We start from the raw sequence: 22,762 nt of genomic DNA on the forward strand, positions 1-22,762 counted from the left end.
TTTGAGCATTTTCCAAGCTTCCCCAGTACTAAAGGACAACGCTGAACAGCTATGACATTAAAGATTTATCCGTACGCATTCTTGAACCGTTAGTAAAAGGCGATCGTAAGCAGCGGTGATACAGGTGGACAGCGTGTGATTAATTAAATGTCTGACAGATACCATTATTTTTTCCTCGCATGTTCTGGTGTCAACAACGAAAAAGAAAATTGCCAAGCCCGTGTATTCAGCGACAGAGACGTCAGCCCAGAGACGCACACAATTGGTGCTACGCAGTATCCTGTAAGCAAAGTGAAATGTTATGGTTAAAATCGGGAACGTACGCAGATATTTCTGTTTGCCGTCCGCTGTCATTTTTCATTTCCGACCTTTTAACTAATGCTTACGTACACCAACGTGCATAATTAATCAGTTGCGGTTACGATCGATGAATCGGTAAAGTAGCGAACGTTCTTTGAGTTAAGCTTCGTGTGCCGAATAGGTATAGCTGTTATTATATTTTCATTAGGCTGGTCTGTAAATTTTTTTTTCTTTCTTATTACCTAGATGGGATGCTGATCAGTCCTTTTTCCTAATGTTGTGTACGTTCGCCATGGGTTGGCTTTTCGAAAGTTGCTGCTGGCGTCTTTATTTCGTAAATAGCCTAATCTTCCCAGCCATCCCTCCGGGATGTTTCAAAGGCAAAAGAAACAAACAAACAAACAAACAAACAAACAAACAAACAAACAAACAAACAAACAAACAAACAAACAAACAAACAAATAAACAAACAAACAAACAAACAAACAAGCGAACAGACAGACAGACAGACAGACAGACAGACAGACAGACAGACAAACAAACAAACAAACAAACAAACAAACAAACAAACAAACAAACAAACGAACGAACGAACGAACAAACAAACAAACAAACAAACGAACGAACGAACGAATGAACGAAGAAACAAAGAAAGAAAGAAAGAAACAAACAAACAATTAAAAAGAAATGAACGGACGAACGAGCAAAGCAAACAAAAAAATAAAGAAAATTAAATAAATTTCCAAAAATAGTGTTTGAGTCTAAAATTACTGGTGCGGAATCTCAAAAAAGGAAATCATTCTTGATCCGCTCGACGCAACTGTCTGATGAGGGAGCTAGCTCACACAGAAGTTTGATCTTTCTGTGGAACGACACTGTAGAACCACTAGTGTGGCACACCAAGATTTTCCTGACAAGTGCGGTACCTCAAAGCCCATTGAACTAATTTTCTACATGAGTTCTAAGTGCTTTAGCCTTCAGAGGCACTCTTGCCATGTTTTACAGCTGAGCTATTACAAGCTAACTCCCCGCTCCCCCTTTCTCTTTGTGCGTCCATAGACCGGAAAGGCCGCTCCATCTATACCCTCTCCTTACTTCGGCCCAACCTCTTCCTACGGCCACCAGTTCCTCCCCGGTGGTATCTGGCAAGTTGTGCGCCGTCAGTGTTGGTGCATCCTTACACTTTGACGTCGTACATTGCTTAGCGACGTTAGACGGTTTTAGCTTCCCATGCGTACAGAGTCCACGTACGCAAGCGTGCAAAGTACACGTAGCCCACGTGAATGTAGCTTGAAACCCTTTTAGTTACACGTACGCAACGCACTCCGCGCGTAGGGTGTTTTGATGCACGCCCTCTCCGCCAATAGCCGCGCGTTACTGCTAGAGCCAGCTACATAACGCGCACAAATACTGCTGCAGCCACTCGTGACCTCGCGAGCCCGTTGCTATGACCACGACAAATGCTGCTTCGTCAGGCTTAACAGCTGCAAAATCACTCTTCTATCTGAGAAGAAACAAAAGCTGTTTGTCTATTTAGACTTTAGATGAGGGTAAGAATGGGAAAATTGAAGGCGAAATGGACCGCTTAGAACACTATATCGCACCGAGGGATTAGCGACGAAGCGGTTCGAGGGACAGGGCGCCGTTATGTTCGTCAATCCTAGGTACGGAAGCAACGGGAACACCGCAACGTAAAAATTTCAATCTCACGTGCGTCCGTGAGACTCGCGTAGGCCCTCGGCGTTCTGAGCATGCGCACTGGTCACCCGTGAAAGTTTCACGTACACAAAGCTTCTACGTACGTGAAACTCTAATTACGTATTATCGCAGTTGCGTTCCGGCCGAGTTATGGGTAGGACGCATTTTGTGCGCAGCGAGGAGGAGGAGGAGGAATAGCTTTATTGTCAGAGGGGGCATGAATGCCCTGGTGGGGAAGGAGAGGGACACGGAGGGAGGGAATAATCGAAAAGATATCGCTGTTCAAGGTTCCATTACTTGAAATGGTGGATAGCATTTCATAGTCTATGGTTCCGTGAAGATATAGTTCGTAGATTTCGTGAAGAGATAGGTGCTACGTTTATGAGAGGAGCCGGTTCAGGTTATCACACCAACTTGCAGAGACCGCTGGTCAGTGAGGAAAAATAGCGTGCTTTCGAAGAGCGGCGCCGAGAAAAGAAGCGGCAATGAGTTTAAAGGCGCCGAAGGGAGACCACCGACGAAAATCGGGCCGCGAACGCCAAGTGAAAGCGTGATGCCCGTCGGGACCCCGAACACCGCGAGGCGGATAACGCAAGACGTCGGCGTGGATACTCTCCCGCTGAGCGCTTTTCCGGCGCGACGGCGCGGTTTCGGCGGAAGCTTGTGGCCAACCGATTCGGCGTCGATTGTGCGGTGTGTGAGTTGTATGCAGTGGGCCCCCTTGAAATGCATTAACAAGCGACTTTTTCCTCTCCGTTGTTTAGGAAGTGGACCTGAGCCTGTCCGTGCTGAACCCGAGCGACGAGTCGGAGAGGGTGGCGGTCAGCGCGCAGATATTCGTGCCGATCGAGTTGGTCATCCTGGCGGGACGCGTCAGCCGGCACAACGGGAGCATACTGGACACAGTGGGCATCTTCAGCTGGCAGGCACGTATGCACCTATACTTCACATCGCCATGTCAGAAGGATGCGGGGGCGTAACTGCTACTGCTGGGCCGTGCACTCACTCACTCACTCACTCACTCACTCACTCACTCACTCACTCACTCACTCACTCACTCACTCACTCACTCACTCACTCACTCACTCACTCACTCACTCACTCACTCACTCACTCACTCACTCAGCGACTCACTCACTCACTCACTCAGCGACTCACTCACTCACTCAGCGACTCACTCACTCACTCACTCACTCACTCACTCACTCACTCACTCGCTCAGCGACTCAAAAGCTACACCCTTTCCCTGTCAAATAAGATTGCCGGTTCGGCATATTAAGAAGAAAACACGCGTTTCACTTGAAACACAGGATAAGATAGCACAGCGTGGATATGTTAGCGTAGCAATGCTGGCTATCTTATCTTATTATCGCGATGTGGTTGATTTCATCACAAATTAGGAAAATTTTAGCCTACACAATCACTGTTCATCTGCTCGTGCGTATGTATATTCAAGAATGTACGATTTCGGAACCCTTAAGCTGATCCAGCGTTGGTATGAAATTTGCACAAAAAAAAAAAAGCTTGAGTTTTGACGTAAAGGTAAACATCGCGGGGCGGACAGCAGACTACATGTGAAATCATATTAGAAACCCTCTGCTTAGTGATGGAAGAACCATTTGTCGCACGGACAAATGGCCAGTTTTTCAAGTTAAGAACCACAGTTGTTTGAAGAAACCTGTGGTTCTAACAGACCTCGCCGAACAGGGTCAGCGAGTGCTTCCAATACACAATTACAAGCGGCGGACAATGTTAACATAACGATTGTAGACAAATAATTTCAAATACAAAGTAATGTAGTATGCACTACTTTTTTAACGATTTATTTCATGTGAAATCCTTCCGCAATGGAAGATTTAAAAGCTAGTAGTTTAACTGGGATCATTTTACCCCAACGTAGCACAAGGGCCATATTTTGTCTGCAGAGTGGTGGATGGAGACCAAAGATAGGTTAGACACCTTTCAAGGTGTAACCAAGTATTACAGAAACAATAGAAGGGTGATGGCACCGCCTCACCCCGAGATAACTAGGGAGCAAGCATCAATATTCAGACAACTGCAGACCAATTCATTACTGACCCAGGTCATAAGGCGGCATATATCACCAGAACTGTACCCAGACGACACGTGTGTGTTGTGCAACAACGGCAGAGCGACTGCTGCCCATTTATTGTGGGACTTTGAGGTTAGACCAGTAGAGGCTTCAACCAGGACCGACCTCCCGCCGTGGTATCAAGACGTCACGCGAAGTTACAGCAAGGAGGACCAACTTTCAGGTCCAGCAGATCCTGTCGGCTCTCGAACGGCAGCACCAGAGTGAAAGCTGTGGGGCGTCATCCTCCCTCCGGGGAGGGGACGACCACCACCGCAGTGAGTAGCGACGGTGCCCGTCTAGTAGAGTGGCCAAAGGACCGACGAGCGGCTCCATCCGGGCGCAGTGGCAACAGTACGTCTGTTACCGGCATTTAATAAAGTCTTTTTCACTCACTCACTCACTGGTTCAGATTTACTCGTTTATGTTACCCGGGGCATTTTTTTTTTCGTTTTACCATAGATTTAATGCGTTATTTTGCAATTGCTCAGAAGTAGCGTAAGCCAACGAATAGCATCAGGATTCTGAAGGCAAGCTTATTGTTCTTCTGTTGCTGGATTCTGTAGCAACCAAATTCATACATTGGAATTTGTGGTTTGTAGGTAAAATAGCGAATGGCATTTTAAAGCGTCCTTCATTGCCGAAGAACTCCTTTTGCGGCCGCCTGAATCTCCGGACCCGTAAGGTATGTGTCCGCAAGATATAGAAGAAAACCAATATCTGGCATGGTAGACGGTGTATTGTGCATTTAAAAAAAGCACTGACGATTAGTGTACTCCCTAGTGCGAAATTTGTGGGCAGCGCAAACTGCATTCTTTTCGGTCACGGCGCATTTATGCGCCGTGACCGAGAAGAATGCAGCTCGGAGCAGATATATCTGCTGCGTTTCAGGAAGTGATCGCGTGGTCAGAGAACTCATGGCGGTGCGCACTGCTCCGCCGTTACCTCGCAGCGCGCCGCCGAGCACGTTGTTGCAAATCGTCTTTGAACCCCGCGGCCGCAGCTAAAAGCAGCAGGATACCACGGCTCCGCAAGTTTCTTCGCTTTTTTGAAGTCCCACTCGTCGACCTCACCGGACCAGCGGAACGCATACCGGAACCGACCAGGACCATTCTCAACAAATTTGGGATCTTTACCTTCAACGAAACGGACAATACCAGTGATTTTGTCCCGACCGGCATGTGGGTGCGTGCTAGACCTACTAGGCTTAGGACGTGTTCGACAAACCACCGACACCGACAAGCCGGCGCCGCCGCGATAACCACCCAAGTATGGCTCCCAAGTTCCACCAGGACGAAGACGGCTGGAGGCATCCTACATCGCAACGCCCGGTGAGTCCGAAAGAACTGATCAAGGTCATTTTACGGCCCGCCGATGGGCTCAGCCTTGCGTTCGCCAAAGTGAACTACACCACCAGCTATGCCAAACCGCGAGACTCTCACCTGACGAGGCAACTACCTTCACAGTACGTGTCGACCCAAGCAAAAACCTCGCCTTCCTGAACTGCCGAGGCAAACCGACGGCCGAGAAGATAGGAAGTATTTCGTCGATAAGCACCAACTCAGCAACGGGCCGAGTATCCATCTAAACCTCGACCACGCAAGATACCTGCAAGGGAGTAGTTCACAACATCTAACCAGGAACGGACTCAGATTACCTCTTGAAGCACCTCTCCGCCCCAGGTTACACCATCACCTCAGCACGCATGACGGGCAAAACTGGCACCGCAATTATCACCTTTACGGGCACCTATATATCCTCCGTGACGTGATCTACAGCGGAGGCGAATACGGGGCCGTCCACACCAACCCCGAGCGCAATTCTGCCGAAAATGTCTCGCAATGGGGCACAAGGCTGACGTATGTACCAAAACAAGGGAACCACTCTGCTCGAAATGCGGCAAAGGCGGACAAGAAGAACACCACCAAGACTGCCTGACGCAATGCATTAACTGCGGAGGCAACCGCAGCGCGGATGACAAAACCTGCGAGAAGAGAAAAGCTGCGAACAGCGCAGTACGGTGCCAAGCCTACCACAAACGAATAATCCGCCATAGGAACCTCAACACAAAGCAAAACTAACAACCAAAGCAAGAAGAAGCCTAACAACGTGGAAGAAGCCACACACGCTTCGCCGCAAACGAGACCCACAACGGCATCCGATCGCGATCGAAAAGCTCCTCACGGCAACGAAGCTCATCGAGGCCCGGAGCTCCATCCCGATTCCAGGACCTGACCAAGCAACAATATCCAGAAAATGCCGGTCAACCATAGGTGAGCCAGCCACTTCCTGAATCACCACACATACGCACAGCCAAACAAGCTAATAAGTCCTACAGAGATGCAGTTAGGACGCAAACACATGCCCGACGAGAACAGATGCTACCCCGGCCACAAACACTCGCACAACAAAGCTCCCTTCCTCGAAACCACTCATCACCAGTTACGCTCACCGCAACAAACATCTAAAGCGACATGGACACTGAATCTAACGCCGCAATAAATCTCTCTACACCGGGCCCGAAACACAGCAGTCAAGATGATGAAGGAATCCCTAATGGTGGAGTAATCCCACCGTCGGCTCACAGCGACTTTGACCTCAAGATACACTCTCAAGGGCTCCAAAAAGTAGAGGTAAAGGTGGACACCCACCTCACAACACTGGAAGAAATAATATCAGCTATGATGGACAAAGTGCTCGATGCTCTCCTTGAGAGAGGCTTGCACACCTCACCGACATGCTACTCCATTGTTTCGACCACCTACGTTTCGATCACCTACTCAAACAGCAGGCCACCTAACCACCCTCGCAGATCAACCACAACATGGTTAGAGAGTTCAGCTTCATCCAGTGGAACTGTAGGGGTTTCAAAAACAGAAGAAACGCCCTACATCAGTGGATCCAAAACTTACCTAGGAAACCAGACGTACTTCTTCTACAGGAAACTGGAAAACATCCAACCTTGCCAGGTTACTCTGCCTTCCAAACCAGAGACCAATTTGCACTCCTCATTCTCAAGGAACTTTCCGCCAACCTAGAACATGACACAGATACCAGCATCACTATATCAATCCAAACGACCGAAGGACCGCTGCACATCAAAAATGTGTACAGACTTCAACGCCCCACACCGAGCCTGGGGGTACAGCAAAGACAACAAGACGGGACGCAAACTGCTATATGCACTACAGGAAGCAGGATGCACAATCCACAATGAGACCCAGGAATTTATTAGATTGGGCAACTCTGTAGAACGGAACACGAACCCAGACCTTACTATGGCCACATCAAGGACACACGTCAGTTGGACCCATACCCAAGAATATATGGGAAGCGATCACGCAATTATCGCCCTTTCTATCCACACTAAACGAAGAAGATTGAAATGAAAAAAACAACAACAACAAATCACTGAATGGGACATGTATACAAAAGAAAGAGAAGAGCAAAGCCTTCCTGATCTTGACGCTTGGACAGAGGATATTATCAACACAAAAATGAAGCCTACCAAGACCCACACAAACCAAGAAGGAGGACCTTGTGTGTACAAGCACCTAGCCCATTGCTGGGAGGCAAGAAACGCGCTTATCAAGCGCTGAAAAAAATGCAAAACAAATCGCAAGCTCAGAGCAAGGATAGCCAAGCTAAACCAACATATCCAGACGTACTCAGATAAACTCAGAAGAAACAATGGCCGATGGCGTGCGAACAACTTCAGGGAACCCTAAGCACAAGTAAGACATGGCATATCTTGAAAGCCTCCATCGATCCAGAAGCCATCAAGACCATGACTAGGAACAAAATGCAAACGCTAATTCATGAGCACGAAAATCCGCAAAAAAATGCTGAAAGACATACAAAACCTGTATATCCCCTCCGCAACCCAACCAGACTACCGGAACTACTCGGGAACCAACAACAAAGATCTTGATAAGGACTTCACCATGGCCGAACCTAAAATAGCAATCAAGAAGTGCACAGGACACAAAGCGTCAGGCCTACAGCCTACCTAAGAGACCTTGCGAAAAGTGATATGGAATTCCTACTCAGAGAAATAAACTACGTATGGAGAGGAAGCCCACTATACACAAAATGGAAGTTGGGGCACATGATATTCATCCACAAACCAGGCAAACCCCTTAAACTCAGCAACCTATGTCCAATCACGCTGACGTCCAATGTGGGGAAGGTAATGGAAAGGATGGCAAGACTCCAACAGCATCTTGAAGATCAAGAGACGCCACCTCCTAACATGGTTTGCTTCAGGAGCAACCTCTCCACCCAAGATGCTTTACTTCGCATCTGTGAAGATATACACAAAGAACGTAGTCTAGCACAACTGAAAGCAATCCTAGCCATTGACCTGAAGAAGGCGTTTGACCACTGTGGTTGGGAGTGACCTTCACTAAAGCCTACTCCTTCCTCATCGGGATGGCCAGCAGCGCACACTGTGACGCCTGCGGGGCGGAAGAGACTATAGAACATGTGCTGTGTCGCTGCCCCGAATACTCGTCGGAGAGGAGCGTGCTTGCCACCGCGCTGAGCCGATTGGACAATCGACCATTTACGGTGGAAACTATTTTAAGTCATCGGTCTTCACCATCGACGTCGCAGAAGGCGACGAAAGCCCTTTTACGTTTCCTGAGTGAAACGAACTTGCTTGAAAGACTATAGTGCCCGAAACGGGACTAGAGTGCGCGCTTTCCCACTCCTATCTCTTCCTCTTCTCCCCCCCTTTTTATTCCCTGAACCCCATTCCCCCAGTGCAGGGTAGCAAACCGGGCTCTACACCTGGTTGGCCTCCCGGCCTTTCCGTTCTTTTTTTTTTTCTTCTTGACCACAGTGATCACGACGCTATGCTCGAAGAACTGGGGAACACTAATTGTGGATGCAGAATGTATAACTATGTAAGAAATTTCCCACAAGACAGGCAACTCACCATCGGCATTGGCGACTCACTGTTCCCTTCTTTCACCCAGAAGAAGGCATACCCCAAGGGTCTGTACTTTCAGCAACACTATTTATCCTTGCCATGCTGAAGGTCCGCAGAGAATTATGCAAGATTCCGGACATAAAATTCTCCCTTTACGAAGTTGATATAACACTTTGGATCAATAAGGGAAGTCCAGGTCACATCCAAGACACCCTACAATTGGCCCTGAATGCACTAGGAAGAGCTGCCCACAACATAGGATTAGAATGCTCCACAGAGAAAACGGAACTCTTAGTAGTGCACAATCCTCGATGGAAGCCCCCCACCATGCACCTAAGCCACGAAAACCACGACACCCCAAGCCCTCCAGAAGAATTTTGGGCCTCCCCATACAAAGTGGCGGTGGAGGATGCAGAGCTGTGAGCCAAATCATACAGCAGTGTGAGCAGACCTTACACATGATGAGAAGAGTGTCAAACAGAAATAAAAGGCTCAAGGAAGGAGACTTAATCCGCCTCAGGGACGGACGCCCTCATTACCACCCGCATCAGATATCAAGCCCCTTGAATAAACCTTACCAAAACATTCGAAAATCGGCTGGATACACTAACCAGGAAAGCAACTAACCTAGGAATCCCCTTCAGCGCCAGCACAACGAAGCTTCTCAACACAGGGACTCTCCATACCACCGAAGAAATTATAACCACACACCGTCACAACCAACTAGTATGGCTAACCAGCACTCACTCGGCACGAGCTATACTCACAGAACTCGGATACCAACAAAGCCCACCCAGGTCGGTACAACCCCATCAAGCAAGACATCCTGAAGCACATACAGGTGGCACCCACCCCACGGCACATGGACAAAGAAAGGAATTCATCTCGACGACAAATTAGGGCGGCATTTTACTCAAAGAAGGTTGTGAGAGATCCCCACCAAAAACGCATATTCACGGACGCAGCCATGAAATGACCTATGTGTAGAATAGCGTATACAAACCTCAAAGAGGGCGAATGCTCGATGCACACCAGCTGTACCACTCCGGAAGAAGCTGAAATGCTGGCCATAGCACTCGCAATAGGCCGAACGACGATGCCCACCACGCTTACAAATATCTACACGGACTCCAAGAAGGCATGTCACCTGCTTGCAAGCGGAATCACCTTTCCATCTGGACTGCAACTTTCAGCCACAGTAAAAGGACAGTCCAGAATTCACTGGGTACCTGGGCACATGGGATTAGCTGGGAACAAACTAGCCAAACAACTCGCCCGTGAAGCACTCATGTGGGCTCCCGCTGAACATGTATGTACCCTGAAATCCCACCCCCAACGTCGTATCAAATTGAGACAGTACCTCCACGACAGGATGGAGTATCGCCCCCCCCCCATCCTTTCTTGGATAGACAAGAACAAACACTACTCAGACAAGCACAAACACACTACAAACACCGGCATGGTTACACCGCCTAAAGCATGGGATCACCAGCCCCCCCCCCCCCTCCCCCCCCCCCCTCCTTCCGCCAGTGCAGCCACTGCAACGCCACACTTAACCAAGAACATATATTGTGGGAACGCACTAACACCTCAGCACTCAGAACACTGCACCCTCCACTAGTGCACCAAGGTTAGGTTCGGCACGTTAAACCCCAAATTCTTATTTTCCGGTATGTCGATCCTCAACGCTTCCTGGACAGAAAGTACAAAGACATACTATTATAACCAAAAATGTTGCTAAATAGAGGCTGGATTGACAGCACTGCTATAAAAGAAAGCAGAACAGACTACGCAGTGTGTTCCACAGTGATTTGTTACACCAGCAATATCAAGAGTGACGAAATTAGAGTGTGTGGAGGAGTATAGCACAGTCTTATGACTGCACTGGCTGAGTGACTGGTCAGCGGAGCTGCAAGAGGCGCGTTTACATTGCAGGTGTGGGCTTGCTTCTTCGCCGCCATACTCGCCTCAGCATTCCTCGTCGCTTCCAGTGCGCACGCCCGCCGAGTCTGGGCGCAGGCATCAGGCGGAAGGGGGTCCTGGACTTCCGATTTTTACGAGGCTTGCTGGAAACTGATTGGTAATTCCGTCTGTGAAGGTGAGTCTGCCTTTCTTCGAGTGAGACGAGCAACCATATATGTTATTTATGCAGCGATTAGTACTGTCTACAACTCTTCCCCACGAAGTGCATCAGGAGAGCAGTGATGGTGATCCCCAGTGCTTCCTAAACTAGCGTTTGTGCCCCTCTAGCTGTCCATTGGCTTTCTGCACAGTACAGGAAAGTGACGAAAGCATTAAATGCATCCTCACGGCTTTATCCCAATTTAAGCAGACGTCGAAGCGTTTGGTTTCCACTGTCATGTTTTCGCACAGTGCGGGATATAGACTGAAATAAGCGCTTTACTTTTTGAATAGTTGAGATGGAGAGAAAAACCTCAGCGGAAGGAATAGGGTAAAACAGGAACAGAGGCAGAATACTACCGCTTTCGCTTTGACATCTGCTTTTATTGCTTTAGGTTCGTTTTTCCAGCATGCTCCAGCAGTGCTGACAGTACTTTAGGTACAAAAGTTCTGCTTCGGTTCGTACGAGACTGAACTGGAAAAAATCTCTCTAGATCATTGCCTGCGAAAGTGTCTCACCATATGTGCTCTTTCGCGCTGTGGTGTTCATCTATTTATTTTTCTTGCGTTGGTGTTCATACGTTTTTTTTGGACGCGCTTACTTTGCATTTGTTTACATTAACGATTTTCTTTCCAAACTATTTTTTTATGTCCGAACTCTGCTAGCAGCATTGCCTTGTTTCTCGTTTTTAACGTTTCTTGTTTGTCTTCTTCCTGCCGTGCCCATAGTGTCTAATACTCGGAGCAATACTTCTTTCCCCGTTGTCTAATATACACCGCTCATCATTGTAGTCATCCCCCCTATGGCGTAGGAAGCCTTGTCACTAGCAGGGCTGACCACACCAGTTCACATTAAAGAGCTCTGTCTCTCTCCCCAAGGATGCGTGGCCAAATGTGATGTGTTTCACGCAGCCTCCTCCAAGGGCCCCACCAGTGGTCCAGCTCGAATGGTGTCGGGGGCCTTTTGGATGCTGGTGATCGTGATGACCACGTCGTTCGCTGGACAGATGAAAGCGTCTATGATGGTCAAAAAGGAGGCCGACCGGGTGGACTCTATCGAGGACATTGCTCGGAGGCCGACGCTGAAGCCGTACATTCCACTCGGAAGTGCTGTGGAGTCTTCAATTAGGGTGAGTTCAAACCGTGGGATGCGACGCCAGTTACGCAACTGCACTGCAGCTGCTTCCCGGCGGCTCGACACACTTCTTCACGCACGCAAGAAATCGCGACTACTCTCGAACGATGCAGATGTAAAACTGCAGACGTCCACCCCTACACCCGGAAAGGGTTCATGGGAGCTAGTCGCTACGTTCGATGTTTACTGGAATTTTTTTTTCTATGGGACAGGTTTCTCGGCCGAGTACCTGATAGCAGCAACTGTTGACGCCCTGTGTTTGCATAAAAATGTATAGTCAAATTTAACACATTTAATCCTTACAATAGAGTACATATAGATGAATGGTGGAGGGAAGTTAAAAAGAAACTGTGGGGTATTCCTCTGTCATAGTAATCGGTAAAAGACGAAAGTGAAATGTGCAGCGAAATGTGCAGCTGAGCATGGTTTGCGGGTCGGCGGCTGTCTTGTGGGTGTGCTTCACAAGTAACGTCCTGCTAAGGGTTGCTTCGACAAAGGTGTAGTGGCGTCCTTTCCGTGACGGATATGATGTCAGTGAAATCTTGGTGCATGCCGGCATAAAACACTTTCGTGTTACATTATAAAACCCGGAAACGAACAACCCTATGTATAACGTACTGTTTAATACTAAAGGTTGCTTCCCTACAAGAATACTATGCGTGCAGGGGTGCACACTTTACAGGCCGCTTGCTTTGTTGTACTGGCGTCACTTCCGGGATGAATATGACGTCAGCGAAATCTTGGTGAATCAGGGAATAAAACACTTTCATGTTAAAATGAAAAACCTATACTTATAAAAAGAAGTGCCCGACTGACTGACTGACTGACTGACTCATCAACGCCCAGCCAAAACTGTTCGACCTAAAGACTTGAAATTTCACGAGTTTATTTGCGTCATTGAGTAGGTGCTCACAAAGGCGGGTTTTTAAGAAATTGCCCTCCTAATCGAAGAAAAGGGCGAAATTGTGGTTTCCCGAATTCGTGATTTTCTCCGTCACCCCTTCAAATATCGAAGCGCTTTTTGCTGATATAAGTAGCCCCTAGGAATACCTAAAAAGTAGTTTTTGGATTTCGCCCTAACCTACACCATCGTCATCTGTTCGCCATCTGTTGACACCTTCGGCAACTACGCGTCTCGCGTAGGAGCAGGTGTCATATATCATAAATGTAAAAGAGAAGATGTACCAGTAAAAATAGCAAGGGTTAGCCCTCGGCATCTGCTGGGACTTCCTGCAACCTCGCGCCTCCCCTAGGGGGCCCATGTTGCTTATGATAAAACTGTACCGATGAGCATCGTTCATATCTTCTCAGATAGCACTTCCTACGAGGAAGAATACCCCTCACCCAGCCGGCCACCTTCATGTGTTCCCAGCGCAATCTCCTGCCGAATTCAAGTTGTGTTTGTAACCTAGCACTCTTCCTCATATCATATTAGGAGTGCAAGCAAACCAAGCTCCTCCTCCTTCCATCCACTTTTCCAAACCTTGAGCTGTGAGAGAACCTGGTGACTAACAGCGATCTGGATGTCCAGGCAATACTTCCTCCAGAGCGAAGGCTGCCCCCTCATCACATGGCTTTCTGAAATTGGGAACTACTCCCACTTCGCCGCCTCAATAAAACCTTTTTCCCTCACTGACTCATTCGCTCAAACGCGCCATCTTGGTGCAATTTGTTTAGCGATAGTTGGAGTAAAACACGAGTACCAGACGTTTCACATTACCACGACGCACCTGCAGTAGGAGCCTATGTATTGACAGCAGGCAGGCGCTCCCGAGTGTGTACCAATTCCCAATGAAGTAGCCTAATATGGCGACAAACAAATACCAATTGCTATCCTTAATATAATGGCCCACCCGGGCACCGCCGGGTACTACCGCTAGTAAATAATAAAGAATACCGGGCCCCCTCCACTAAAATAAAACCTGCGGAGGGGCGAAGCATGCAGTGTATAAGTGTATTCTTGGAGCCTTGGTGTTTTTGCCAACGTAGATGAAACCGTTTGGGGGTAGAGGTATACAGCTTTGCTGTGAAAGTCTATTTTGTTTGAAGCACGAAGCTCTATAGCATGAGGCGTAAACGAGTGTCCCGGTGTTTTTTTAGTACTCGTACGAAGTGCTCCAGCGCGAGGAGTAAATGAGTTTCCCGGAGTTTTAGTACCATGACTGCATACGACGACGATTACGACGACCACGACGATAGGAGACACCAACAGCCCGAGCCCCTACGGGCTTCCCCCCTAAAATTTAGCTAAGGAAATCGAACATGTATTGCACTGAACAAGGCGAGAGAGACCTCAGCCAGGTCTAATTGTGTAATCGAGACTACCACGTTGTCACAACAACAGTTTAAAATCATCCCGTGAAATCGGACTTGGCTTGTAGCAGCCTTGGTTCTGGGCAGAAGCTTGGAGGATGTCTGCGACGTCGTTAGGCCTAGCACTGGCGTGCTCCGTCCTTCGCGTCATGGCTGGGGTCGGGTAACGACTACGGTTAAATTAGCCTGTACGCTTGAATAAGCTGCGAATTCATCGGAACAGCCTTCACATGAGTCTTGTTGGATCGAGTTAGCCTGCTTTTCACTTGCGTCTCTGCTCGGGAGCGCCATGGGGCGCTACAACATTGGTGGTACTCGCCCTATAGCCTGTGAAATCTAACACAAGCCTGGCTCTCCGAGGTAGAAAACAGCCACGAATTGGCTGAATATGCGCTCATGGGGCAGTTCTCCGATGCAAGAAGACTAGCTGACGACGATGGTGACGTCGGTTTGGATCCAGGAGGAAGACGAATTTAAAGCATCTTGGATCAAACCCATGAAGCCCGTACGGAACACATCCACTTATACACAGAATGGGAAGCCAATCATGAGAATAGAACTACCTTTCGCCGACAGTCGTAATGATAACCAGCCGTTCTCAGAAACCGTAATTAGCATAGCTACACTAAAAAATATGTTTAGCTTTGTTTAGGTGGCTACGTTCACGTGAACTTTATGTTAATAATAATGTTGTGGGCATTTTTTTGTTGTTGTTGTTTGGTTTTCTAAAATTCATTACATTCTGTAATGCCTTTGGCTCTGGAAGCATAATGAGTGAGGAAGACAACCCGTGGTGGCTCAGTGCCTAAGGGGTTGAGCTGCTGAGCACATGGACGCGGAATCGATCACGGCCGCGATGGCTGCTTTTTTGATGGAGCCGAAAAGCGAAAACGCCCGTGTGTCGAGATTTCGGCACGCGGTAAAGATTCCCATGGCGTCGAAATTAATCCGAAGCCCTCCACTACGGCGCGTTTCATCGCCCAGGTGTAGTTCGGGTGTATTAAACCCGCAATTTTTTTTTTAGAAAATAGAATGAGCGCGGAATTTCTTTCCGCGCCTCATTCGCAGGACTCCCGAGATCCGGCGTACCGGCTGGTGTGGAGAATGGCGCAGCGGCACTCATCCGTGCTACCAGTGCAACGCATCCTGACACCTTCAGCGATCCGGGAAGCCATGCGCTCCGAGGCGGTGCTGATCTCGAGTCGGGCATCCCACGCGCAGCAGGGCGAGCGGGCCTGCGCCGCCAACGACAGGCGAGGGGAACTCTATGTGGGCCGCACGCCGTGTTACACTTACAACTCGGCCCTGTTCCTGAACAGGCGGCTGCCACAGCGGCTGCGCCGAGAGATCCACGACAGGTGCGTTTTGTGAGGGTGACCACCGCCAGCTGAAGAGTACAGGCAGGTTTTGCGCCGTCCGACGCGCGTGCCTAAAACGAAGGGGAAGCACTCAGTACGCCCTCACAATATATAAGCAAGAACCCATTTAAAAAAAAAGAACCCCAATGAAGAGCATACAGGGCTTGAGTAAAACACGTTGTTTGGCAAGTGGGTGCATGCTTGTCCAAGTCAAAATCAAACCAAATCAAAGTTTATTAATGTTATGAAAGTAATACAGAAAGAGACCACAAAGTGAAGCACTGCCGAGGTGACTTGGAGGATTCCGCGCAGCACAAACAAATACGGGGTCACGGAGCTGCAGTGATTACCCCGGTAGCGATCACACTTCCTGTTCTCAGGCACGAATAATGACAATAGAAATAAAAGAGAAATATAGAAGAGTTGCGTGCTCACAGGCATTTGGGCAGTATGCATATACTGAATTAATGTGTCGATGCGAGCTAGTTGGTACTTCATCATGGGAACAGGTTAAGCGCCAGGCACAACTGGAGGAACAACTGGACGCCTCTTTCCTGTCTGGTTTACTTCCTCCAGTTGTGCCTGGCGCTTAACCTGTTCCCATGATGAAGTATGCATATGATTGCTGCTGAGAAGTAGATGGGATAATGGGTCTTCGGGAAGCATTCTGAGGTCATAATCTGTATGTTGCATTTCTCAGTAAACTAAAGATAATAAACAAGCAGTTATGATCCTAAATGTTTGGCAGGGACACATTGTAAGAAAGCTCAAGTCAGGCCGAAGAGCCACAAAAAGAAGGACGGGGGAAACCCTTGGGGACAGGCAAGCAGCGTTGTGGATTATGAAACAAACCAGTATAGGAGGCAACCGAACTTCGATTCGGGGACAGAAGCAGACTTGCGACTACCGTCTCGTGCGGAGTACCGACGAGTTTACGAGTACAACCCAGCCCCCAATTACAGAACAGCTACCGAGACAAGGTATTATAAATATAGGCGAACAAAACTCCGTGTACATATGAAGTCAGAAATTTCGCTTAAAAAGAATTCATCTGAATGACGAAAGGGAGGACGAGTTAAAAGTACGAGTACACATTGGCCTCCAATGACAATCAACATTGTCGTTACTGTGATTATGATTAATATTATTATTGTGAAGATGGTGACGAGAAACGACATTGATTCATCCGAGCGCTTCTGTAAACGGCGGATCAGTGACGGTCTGTGGCAGCGTGGGTCTGATGGGAGGAATGTGCACCCTATCCCACCCCAAGCTCAGCAGCGACAACTTCACATTTTGAGTTAGTTTTCAATGTTTACGTAGAATTGTCCCCACTCTGTACCGAAATCCAGACGTTAAGGAAGTCAGCGCGCACGCTTGTTTTTTTTTTTTTTATATTGCGTCATTTTGCCACAGGGCATAAGTAGCAAAGAAACAATGGACAAAACAGGAGAGAAGTACGACACAGGAGAAACACAACGATGCGGGGCACTGCAGGAAACTATACAGTCCAGTTTCCGAAATGATTTTTCGTACCGGGTGGTGCACACGTAAAGGTACGAGACCGACACAAAAAGGAATATGCACACGGCGCTTCCATGTGCTGCCGTTCCGTTTACATTCTATGCTTTACGCTACAATCGGCTATGACTGCAAGATTAGCCTTTGTCCGGTAACATTTTATCGCAGTGAATGCTTTATAGACACCGTCATTAAGGGCGCCGGGCAAGAGTTCGCACTCCCTGTTGAATCCAGAAAAAAATGGTCGGAGCACTGCTCTACTTGAGGGATGAAACCATTGAGGAAAACAAGCCTCTTTTTCCTTCCGAAGGGCAGAAGTCTCGCGACAGGGACTTTTGCAACTACTTTTGTTTCAGTAGATGGAATTCTTCGCTTAAACAGGCTGACATGTTTATTTTTTTTTTTATTTTTTTTTAATAAATGAGCTTCACCTATATCTCGAGTCTTCTAGCTTCGGAAAGGTTAAGGTTGTCTCTTATGGCCTACACCAGAAATTGTGACTGTCTTATAGCATCCACTCTCACGTGGACCTTGATTCACGTGACCTGTTAAAAACTGTCGCCAGTAACGTGCCACGTACGTGAAGGCAATCAGAAGCACTTAAAACTCTTTCGTACAAGAAGCAGGCTTAATGACTCAATGGATTATTGCATTGTTATGTCCGCGCAGTCAGTGACAAGCTGACGCACGGGCACACTTTTGAGCGCAGCTTTTTTTGACTGGACTGAAGCGCGGTCCCAAAGCGTCTCCCCGTGCATTGTCCATCTCCTCGTGGAGTCGGGAGCGGCGACGGCGAGGGAAAGGGCCCCTTTGCGGGGGACACTAATTGGCGCGCTGTCGGGAGGCGCCGACACAAAAATGCGCTTCCGCTGGGGAGCGCAAACACAACATACATAAAAAAATTGATGCTTCCAGCTGTCGCATTCAAAATTCGCGCTTTTGAATGCGCCTTCTTACTGCTGGACTATTTTTCGTGCAGCTAAGGTCAAACGTTTCCCTGCGCATTTACACCCCATTTCCACCTCATCGAAGAAAGACGAGGGGAGGCGTTTACGGGGAATCTGCGCACGCCCTTACATTTTTGGCCCCCTCAGGGATTTGATTTTGATTATAATCTTTAACGGGCACCCACAGTGGCAGGTACGAGTGTGACGACACCGTGGTTAAACCATATGAACACATTTTGTGGGGGAATTAGACGCTGTTACTCGGGCATAGGGCTCGTTCAACACCACCTGAATAGGCGGGAGCGCCACGCAGTTGTAGAAATTATGCACTCACGCATCGTTACTGCGCGTGAGATGCGATACATATAAGTACACGGAGATGCGCACATAAAAAATCAGGTCTACTTTATAATAGAACCTCACTGTCCATGGCAACAGTATATGGAGCAGAATGGCGGTCTCGCTTACGAGCACTTTGCGGTACTGTCCCACGTTGGAATGACGCCTGAACTACAATTGTTGCTGTGCATTGCATCCCTTGATTTTTAAACAAAAGATTTCAAGGCCGGTATTTGGTAACATTTAGAACGTGGCACCTACGATTCTTGCCGAATGCACTATTACGATCCTAGATCCCAGCCCATCGACAAAAAAAAAAAAAAACAATGAAAAATGTGAAAAAATCTCGGTGTTTAGCGTGGTGAACCTGCACCTGGGCTATGGGGCGGCTGTAATGGAGGTCGCGAGATTAATTCTGACCACCTGGGAATCATTAACATGCACCGAAATCTTGACACGAGCGAGTTTTTCTTCTTGCCTTCATCTGAAAAGCGACCACCGCGGCCGAGATCGAACTCGCGTATTTCAGCTCAGCAGCCCCACGTCTTAGCCACTGCGGCTGGTAATAAAGTGTTGTGTGTCTAATAAATGGCCAATATGAGATGCCTTTACTACGCTATTTGGAAAAATGGTCGCACCAATCCCTCAGCAATTGAGACCCAGATTTGAAACGTTCCTACGCTGTGTGGTGCTGCTTGTCGGGTCGCGTATAGCTTCGCAAGGCTTGCTTTTTTCGCACGTTATTATGCAGCAGCGCAGAGCCTAAACACGACTCTCGTCTGAGTCCCAAATTATTATTAATGTGCGTACAGAATGTTTTCGAAGTACCAGACCCACATTCATCCAGTTCCTCAAACTACAGCCTGCAGTCGAAGTAGAGATCACGCTGGAGCCTTATGTCTAGCATAATTAGCGTTTTTTTTTTTGGCGGCATTTTGGTCTGCTGCCTCACGCACCATAACAATGGTAAAACTAGCTTCGGGTACGACAGACCTTAGTGGCAGGGATGCGAGGTTCTCACACAGCAACCAGTCAAATTTTCCAGCCACCATAGCCCAAAAGTACCCAAATGCCGACCCACAAAAATAGCCCAAATAGCTAAATGAGAAAAGTTCATACGATTCATTTCAAACGTTTATTCAGACGTATGCTATTTGTCAGATGTTAGACTTGAGCTAGACGTTCACAGAATGAGTGCAATACAAAAAATCACTCTTTGGAACAAAAAAAACTCCCCCCACCTCCCCGAAGGGGATCGTGCGGAAATGCGAATGCATTGGGTGTACCGATGAGTGCGCTGCGGCAAGCAGTAACGGAGAGAGGCGTGCGCTCCACTGCATTTATATACATTTTCCGAGCGCAGCGAGCGGAGAGAGGGTACGCGGAGAGGAGAGAGAGACCCGCGCAACACGCCCGCCCCGCGCGCGAGCTCTCTCTCCCGCCGAGCTCCGCGATGCGAGCGCCCTCACACGCCCGAGCGCGCTCCTCCTCTCCACTCACTCTCCGCTACTCCGCCCGAGCTCCGCGATGCGAGCGCCCTCACACGCCCGAGCGCGCTCCTCCTCTCCCGTTGCCCCCCGCTACTCCCGCCCGAGCTACCACCTGCTCCGGTTGCTAGGCGCGCCACAGCTGTTGCTAGGGGCGAGGAGGAATGCGGAGAGATAACACCTGCGGGCGCACGCCGACGGAGCACGACAACCCCCGACTAAGAAATGCATTCGCATTTACGACGACGACGACGACGAAGGCAGAACTACGAGGCGCGCGCTCACGTGCGCTCGCGCTGGAGGAATGCAGGCGCACGCCGGCCAACGGAGCAAGACAACCCCCGGCTAATAAATGCATTCGCATTTAAAACCGCTGCACCTGAGTATATAGCGGTGGTGTTGAACTGCTCCAAAAAGATATCTGACGGTGTGAAGTCCTTACAGCACTTATCGTTTCTCGTGACTCCAAACTTACATGAAGGATGTTCTCGAACGTATCTATCGACACTGTTTCGCAAGTATGTCTTCGTTAGAGTTACATGACTAAAACCTCGTTCCCTTGAAACTGGCAGTGCAACAAGTGAACTGGAAACATTCGCGCACCAGCGCTGTTTTTGGCGCCCAGTAAAGTCTTCCAAAAAATGGTGACGGAGTCGTCACGGACACGGAGGTAATCAAGGCTACATTGCAGCAAGCAATATTCTCGCTCCATTAAAGAAATGTTTGACGCCGGAATCAACTTCCAGAAAGCTTTAAACAGAGTATCGAAGGGAAAGTTATTCATGTTGTTGCAGGACAAAAAATGGAGGTCGCCTAGCAGTTTCAGATTGGATGGAAGGCGCTTCAAGGTAGTTTTCACAAATGCGATCACAAATGAACGTCACTGCTTAAGAATGGTAGTCTTCTTGTCCTAGGAAAACTTTCCCAAGGCGTCACGAAAAACACTTGGCAGTTGGCAGGGTCGAACATGCATTAAGTGGCTGTAAGGTATAATCTCTCTCTCGCTCTTGTACGAGCCTGTTAGGGAACGTTTCTTTTCAAGTTATTGCCTACACCGCAGATTTATGTCACCCACGTGGCCTCCTAAATTGCAGTGTCCTGCAACTCGGCTCCCTTCGGCACTGTCAATGTTTGAGAGAGAACAAATGTCCGGACGTTTTTAGCTTGCTGCTCAGCGCAGTAGCTGTTATCAATAAATTAAAACTTCACATCTTCTTAAGTTTCTTTCTATTTAATTTAAACTGTAAAATTGCTATGACTAGAGTGTGAAATTGGGATTGATTCGTTTATTTTTTTTGTGTGTGAGCCAGCCTAAAAGTAGCATTTTGTCTACATCTTTCGGATGTCTCAAGAAAAAACACAGAATAGCCCAGAAATAGCCAAATAGCCAACCAACAATTTTTCCCTCCAACCATAAAAACAAGTAGCCCAATTTGGCTATTTATTGCTCACTCAGTCTGGCATCCCTGCTTAGTGGTGTGGCAAAAGTGGAGCGCGGGCTTCATACAACCGAGCAAGGTTGTATGAAGCCTCCTCTCCACTCACCCCTAGCAGGACCCTTTCGGAAGTTTCCATTACCATGTTCTCACCCTCTCAACCTTGTTCCACTCATCAAGTGACCTTGACCTTTTTGTATTGGTACTGTAGGACCAGAGAGCCATCGCTACAACGTGCGGACCTGGTACATTAAAACGTCATTACATGCCCCGTAAAAGCATTCGCCGCTTTTCGTTTGCCTGTAACGGTCGTCTTCCCTTCTCCAACCCGGTGCAGGATCGTTCGCCTGCTTGAGGGCGGCCTCATCCAGAAATGGTGGCGGGAGTCGTCGGGCCACTGGGAAGGCTGCGGCCAGGCGCACTCCGGCGACACGCTCTCCTTCGAGGACCTCGAAGGAATCTTCATGCTGGTCTGCGCAAGTCTCGCCCTGGCCGCCGGCTGCCTGCTGCTGGAAATCGCCCACTTCCACGTCCGCAAGATGATGCGCGTCAAGCGGCGGCGGTTACGCGCCCGATCCGAGCTTGAAGTTAAGCCTAATGTGCGGTGACTTGCTAACATGACAGACCCTCACAAAATACCTCTAAAGCTTTTTCGCAATGCTCACCAGCTAACACGGTGGTGCACGTCATTAGCTGTAGCTATACTGCGCTAAAGGAGAGAGGTGTGTCGTCCGGGGCCAGTAGAGGAAGTCCAGTTTGCAATGAGATCTGATGAGAAACTCATACGGTGTCCGGCGACCCTGGCGACGGCTGCTTTCCGGTCGGTTAAAGATGTTTTGTTTGTTACATATGCAGTAACCCCTTGTTAACCGGAAGTTGTAAAATTGCGAAATCCTCTGGAAATTTAGAAATAAGCGGAGTTTCGAGTTAAGAGAAATGCCCAAAATTTGTGGCCAGGTCACTGAATTAAGAGCTGATTGTAATAGCAGTTCCACTGCGCAGGTGAATTTTCGTAATAAAGGCAAAGCAATTCACACGAAAACCAATTTTTTATTATTGTGGAACAAAGGACTGCGCCATGC

General features: G+C 48.4%; 1 protein-coding gene across 1 annotated transcript; it reads left to right on the forward strand.

Moving 5' to 3' along the window:
* The first annotated feature begins 1,844 nt into the window (after window positions 1-1,844).
* On the forward strand, window positions 1,845-22,411 carry LOC144153360 (glutamate receptor 2-like). Its single transcript, XM_077685012.1, has 5 exons — window positions 1,845-1,850; window positions 2,763-2,928; window positions 12,057-12,274; window positions 15,661-15,950; window positions 22,018-22,411. The coding sequence occupies exons 1-5, from the start codon at window positions 1,845-1,847 to the stop codon at window positions 22,286-22,288; spliced, it is 951 nt and encodes a 316-aa protein (XP_077541138.1). The 3' UTR covers window positions 22,289-22,411.
* The last annotated feature ends 351 nt before the right edge of the window (window positions 22,412-22,762 follow it).

This window comes from Haemaphysalis longicornis, unplaced genomic scaffold, assembly GCF_048455015.1.
Source record: "Haemaphysalis longicornis isolate Haplotype H1 unplaced genomic scaffold, Haemaphysalis longicornis Haplotype H1 scaffold_9, whole genome shotgun sequence".
NCBI lineage: Eukaryota > Metazoa > Arthropoda > Arachnida > Ixodida > Ixodidae > Haemaphysalis > Haemaphysalis longicornis.

Bases quoted from the DNA above. Each gene is read 5' to 3' on its own strand.
- LOC144153360 (XM_077685012.1), top strand. The intron at 2,929-12,056 runs GTATGCACCTAT...TGTTTCACGCAG, and splicing joins CATCTTCAGCTGGCAGGCAC to CCTCCTCCAAGGGCCCCACC. The intron at 12,275-15,660 runs GTGAGTTCAAAC...CCTCATTCGCAG, and splicing joins CTGTGGAGTCTTCAATTAGG to GACTCCCGAGATCCGGCGTA.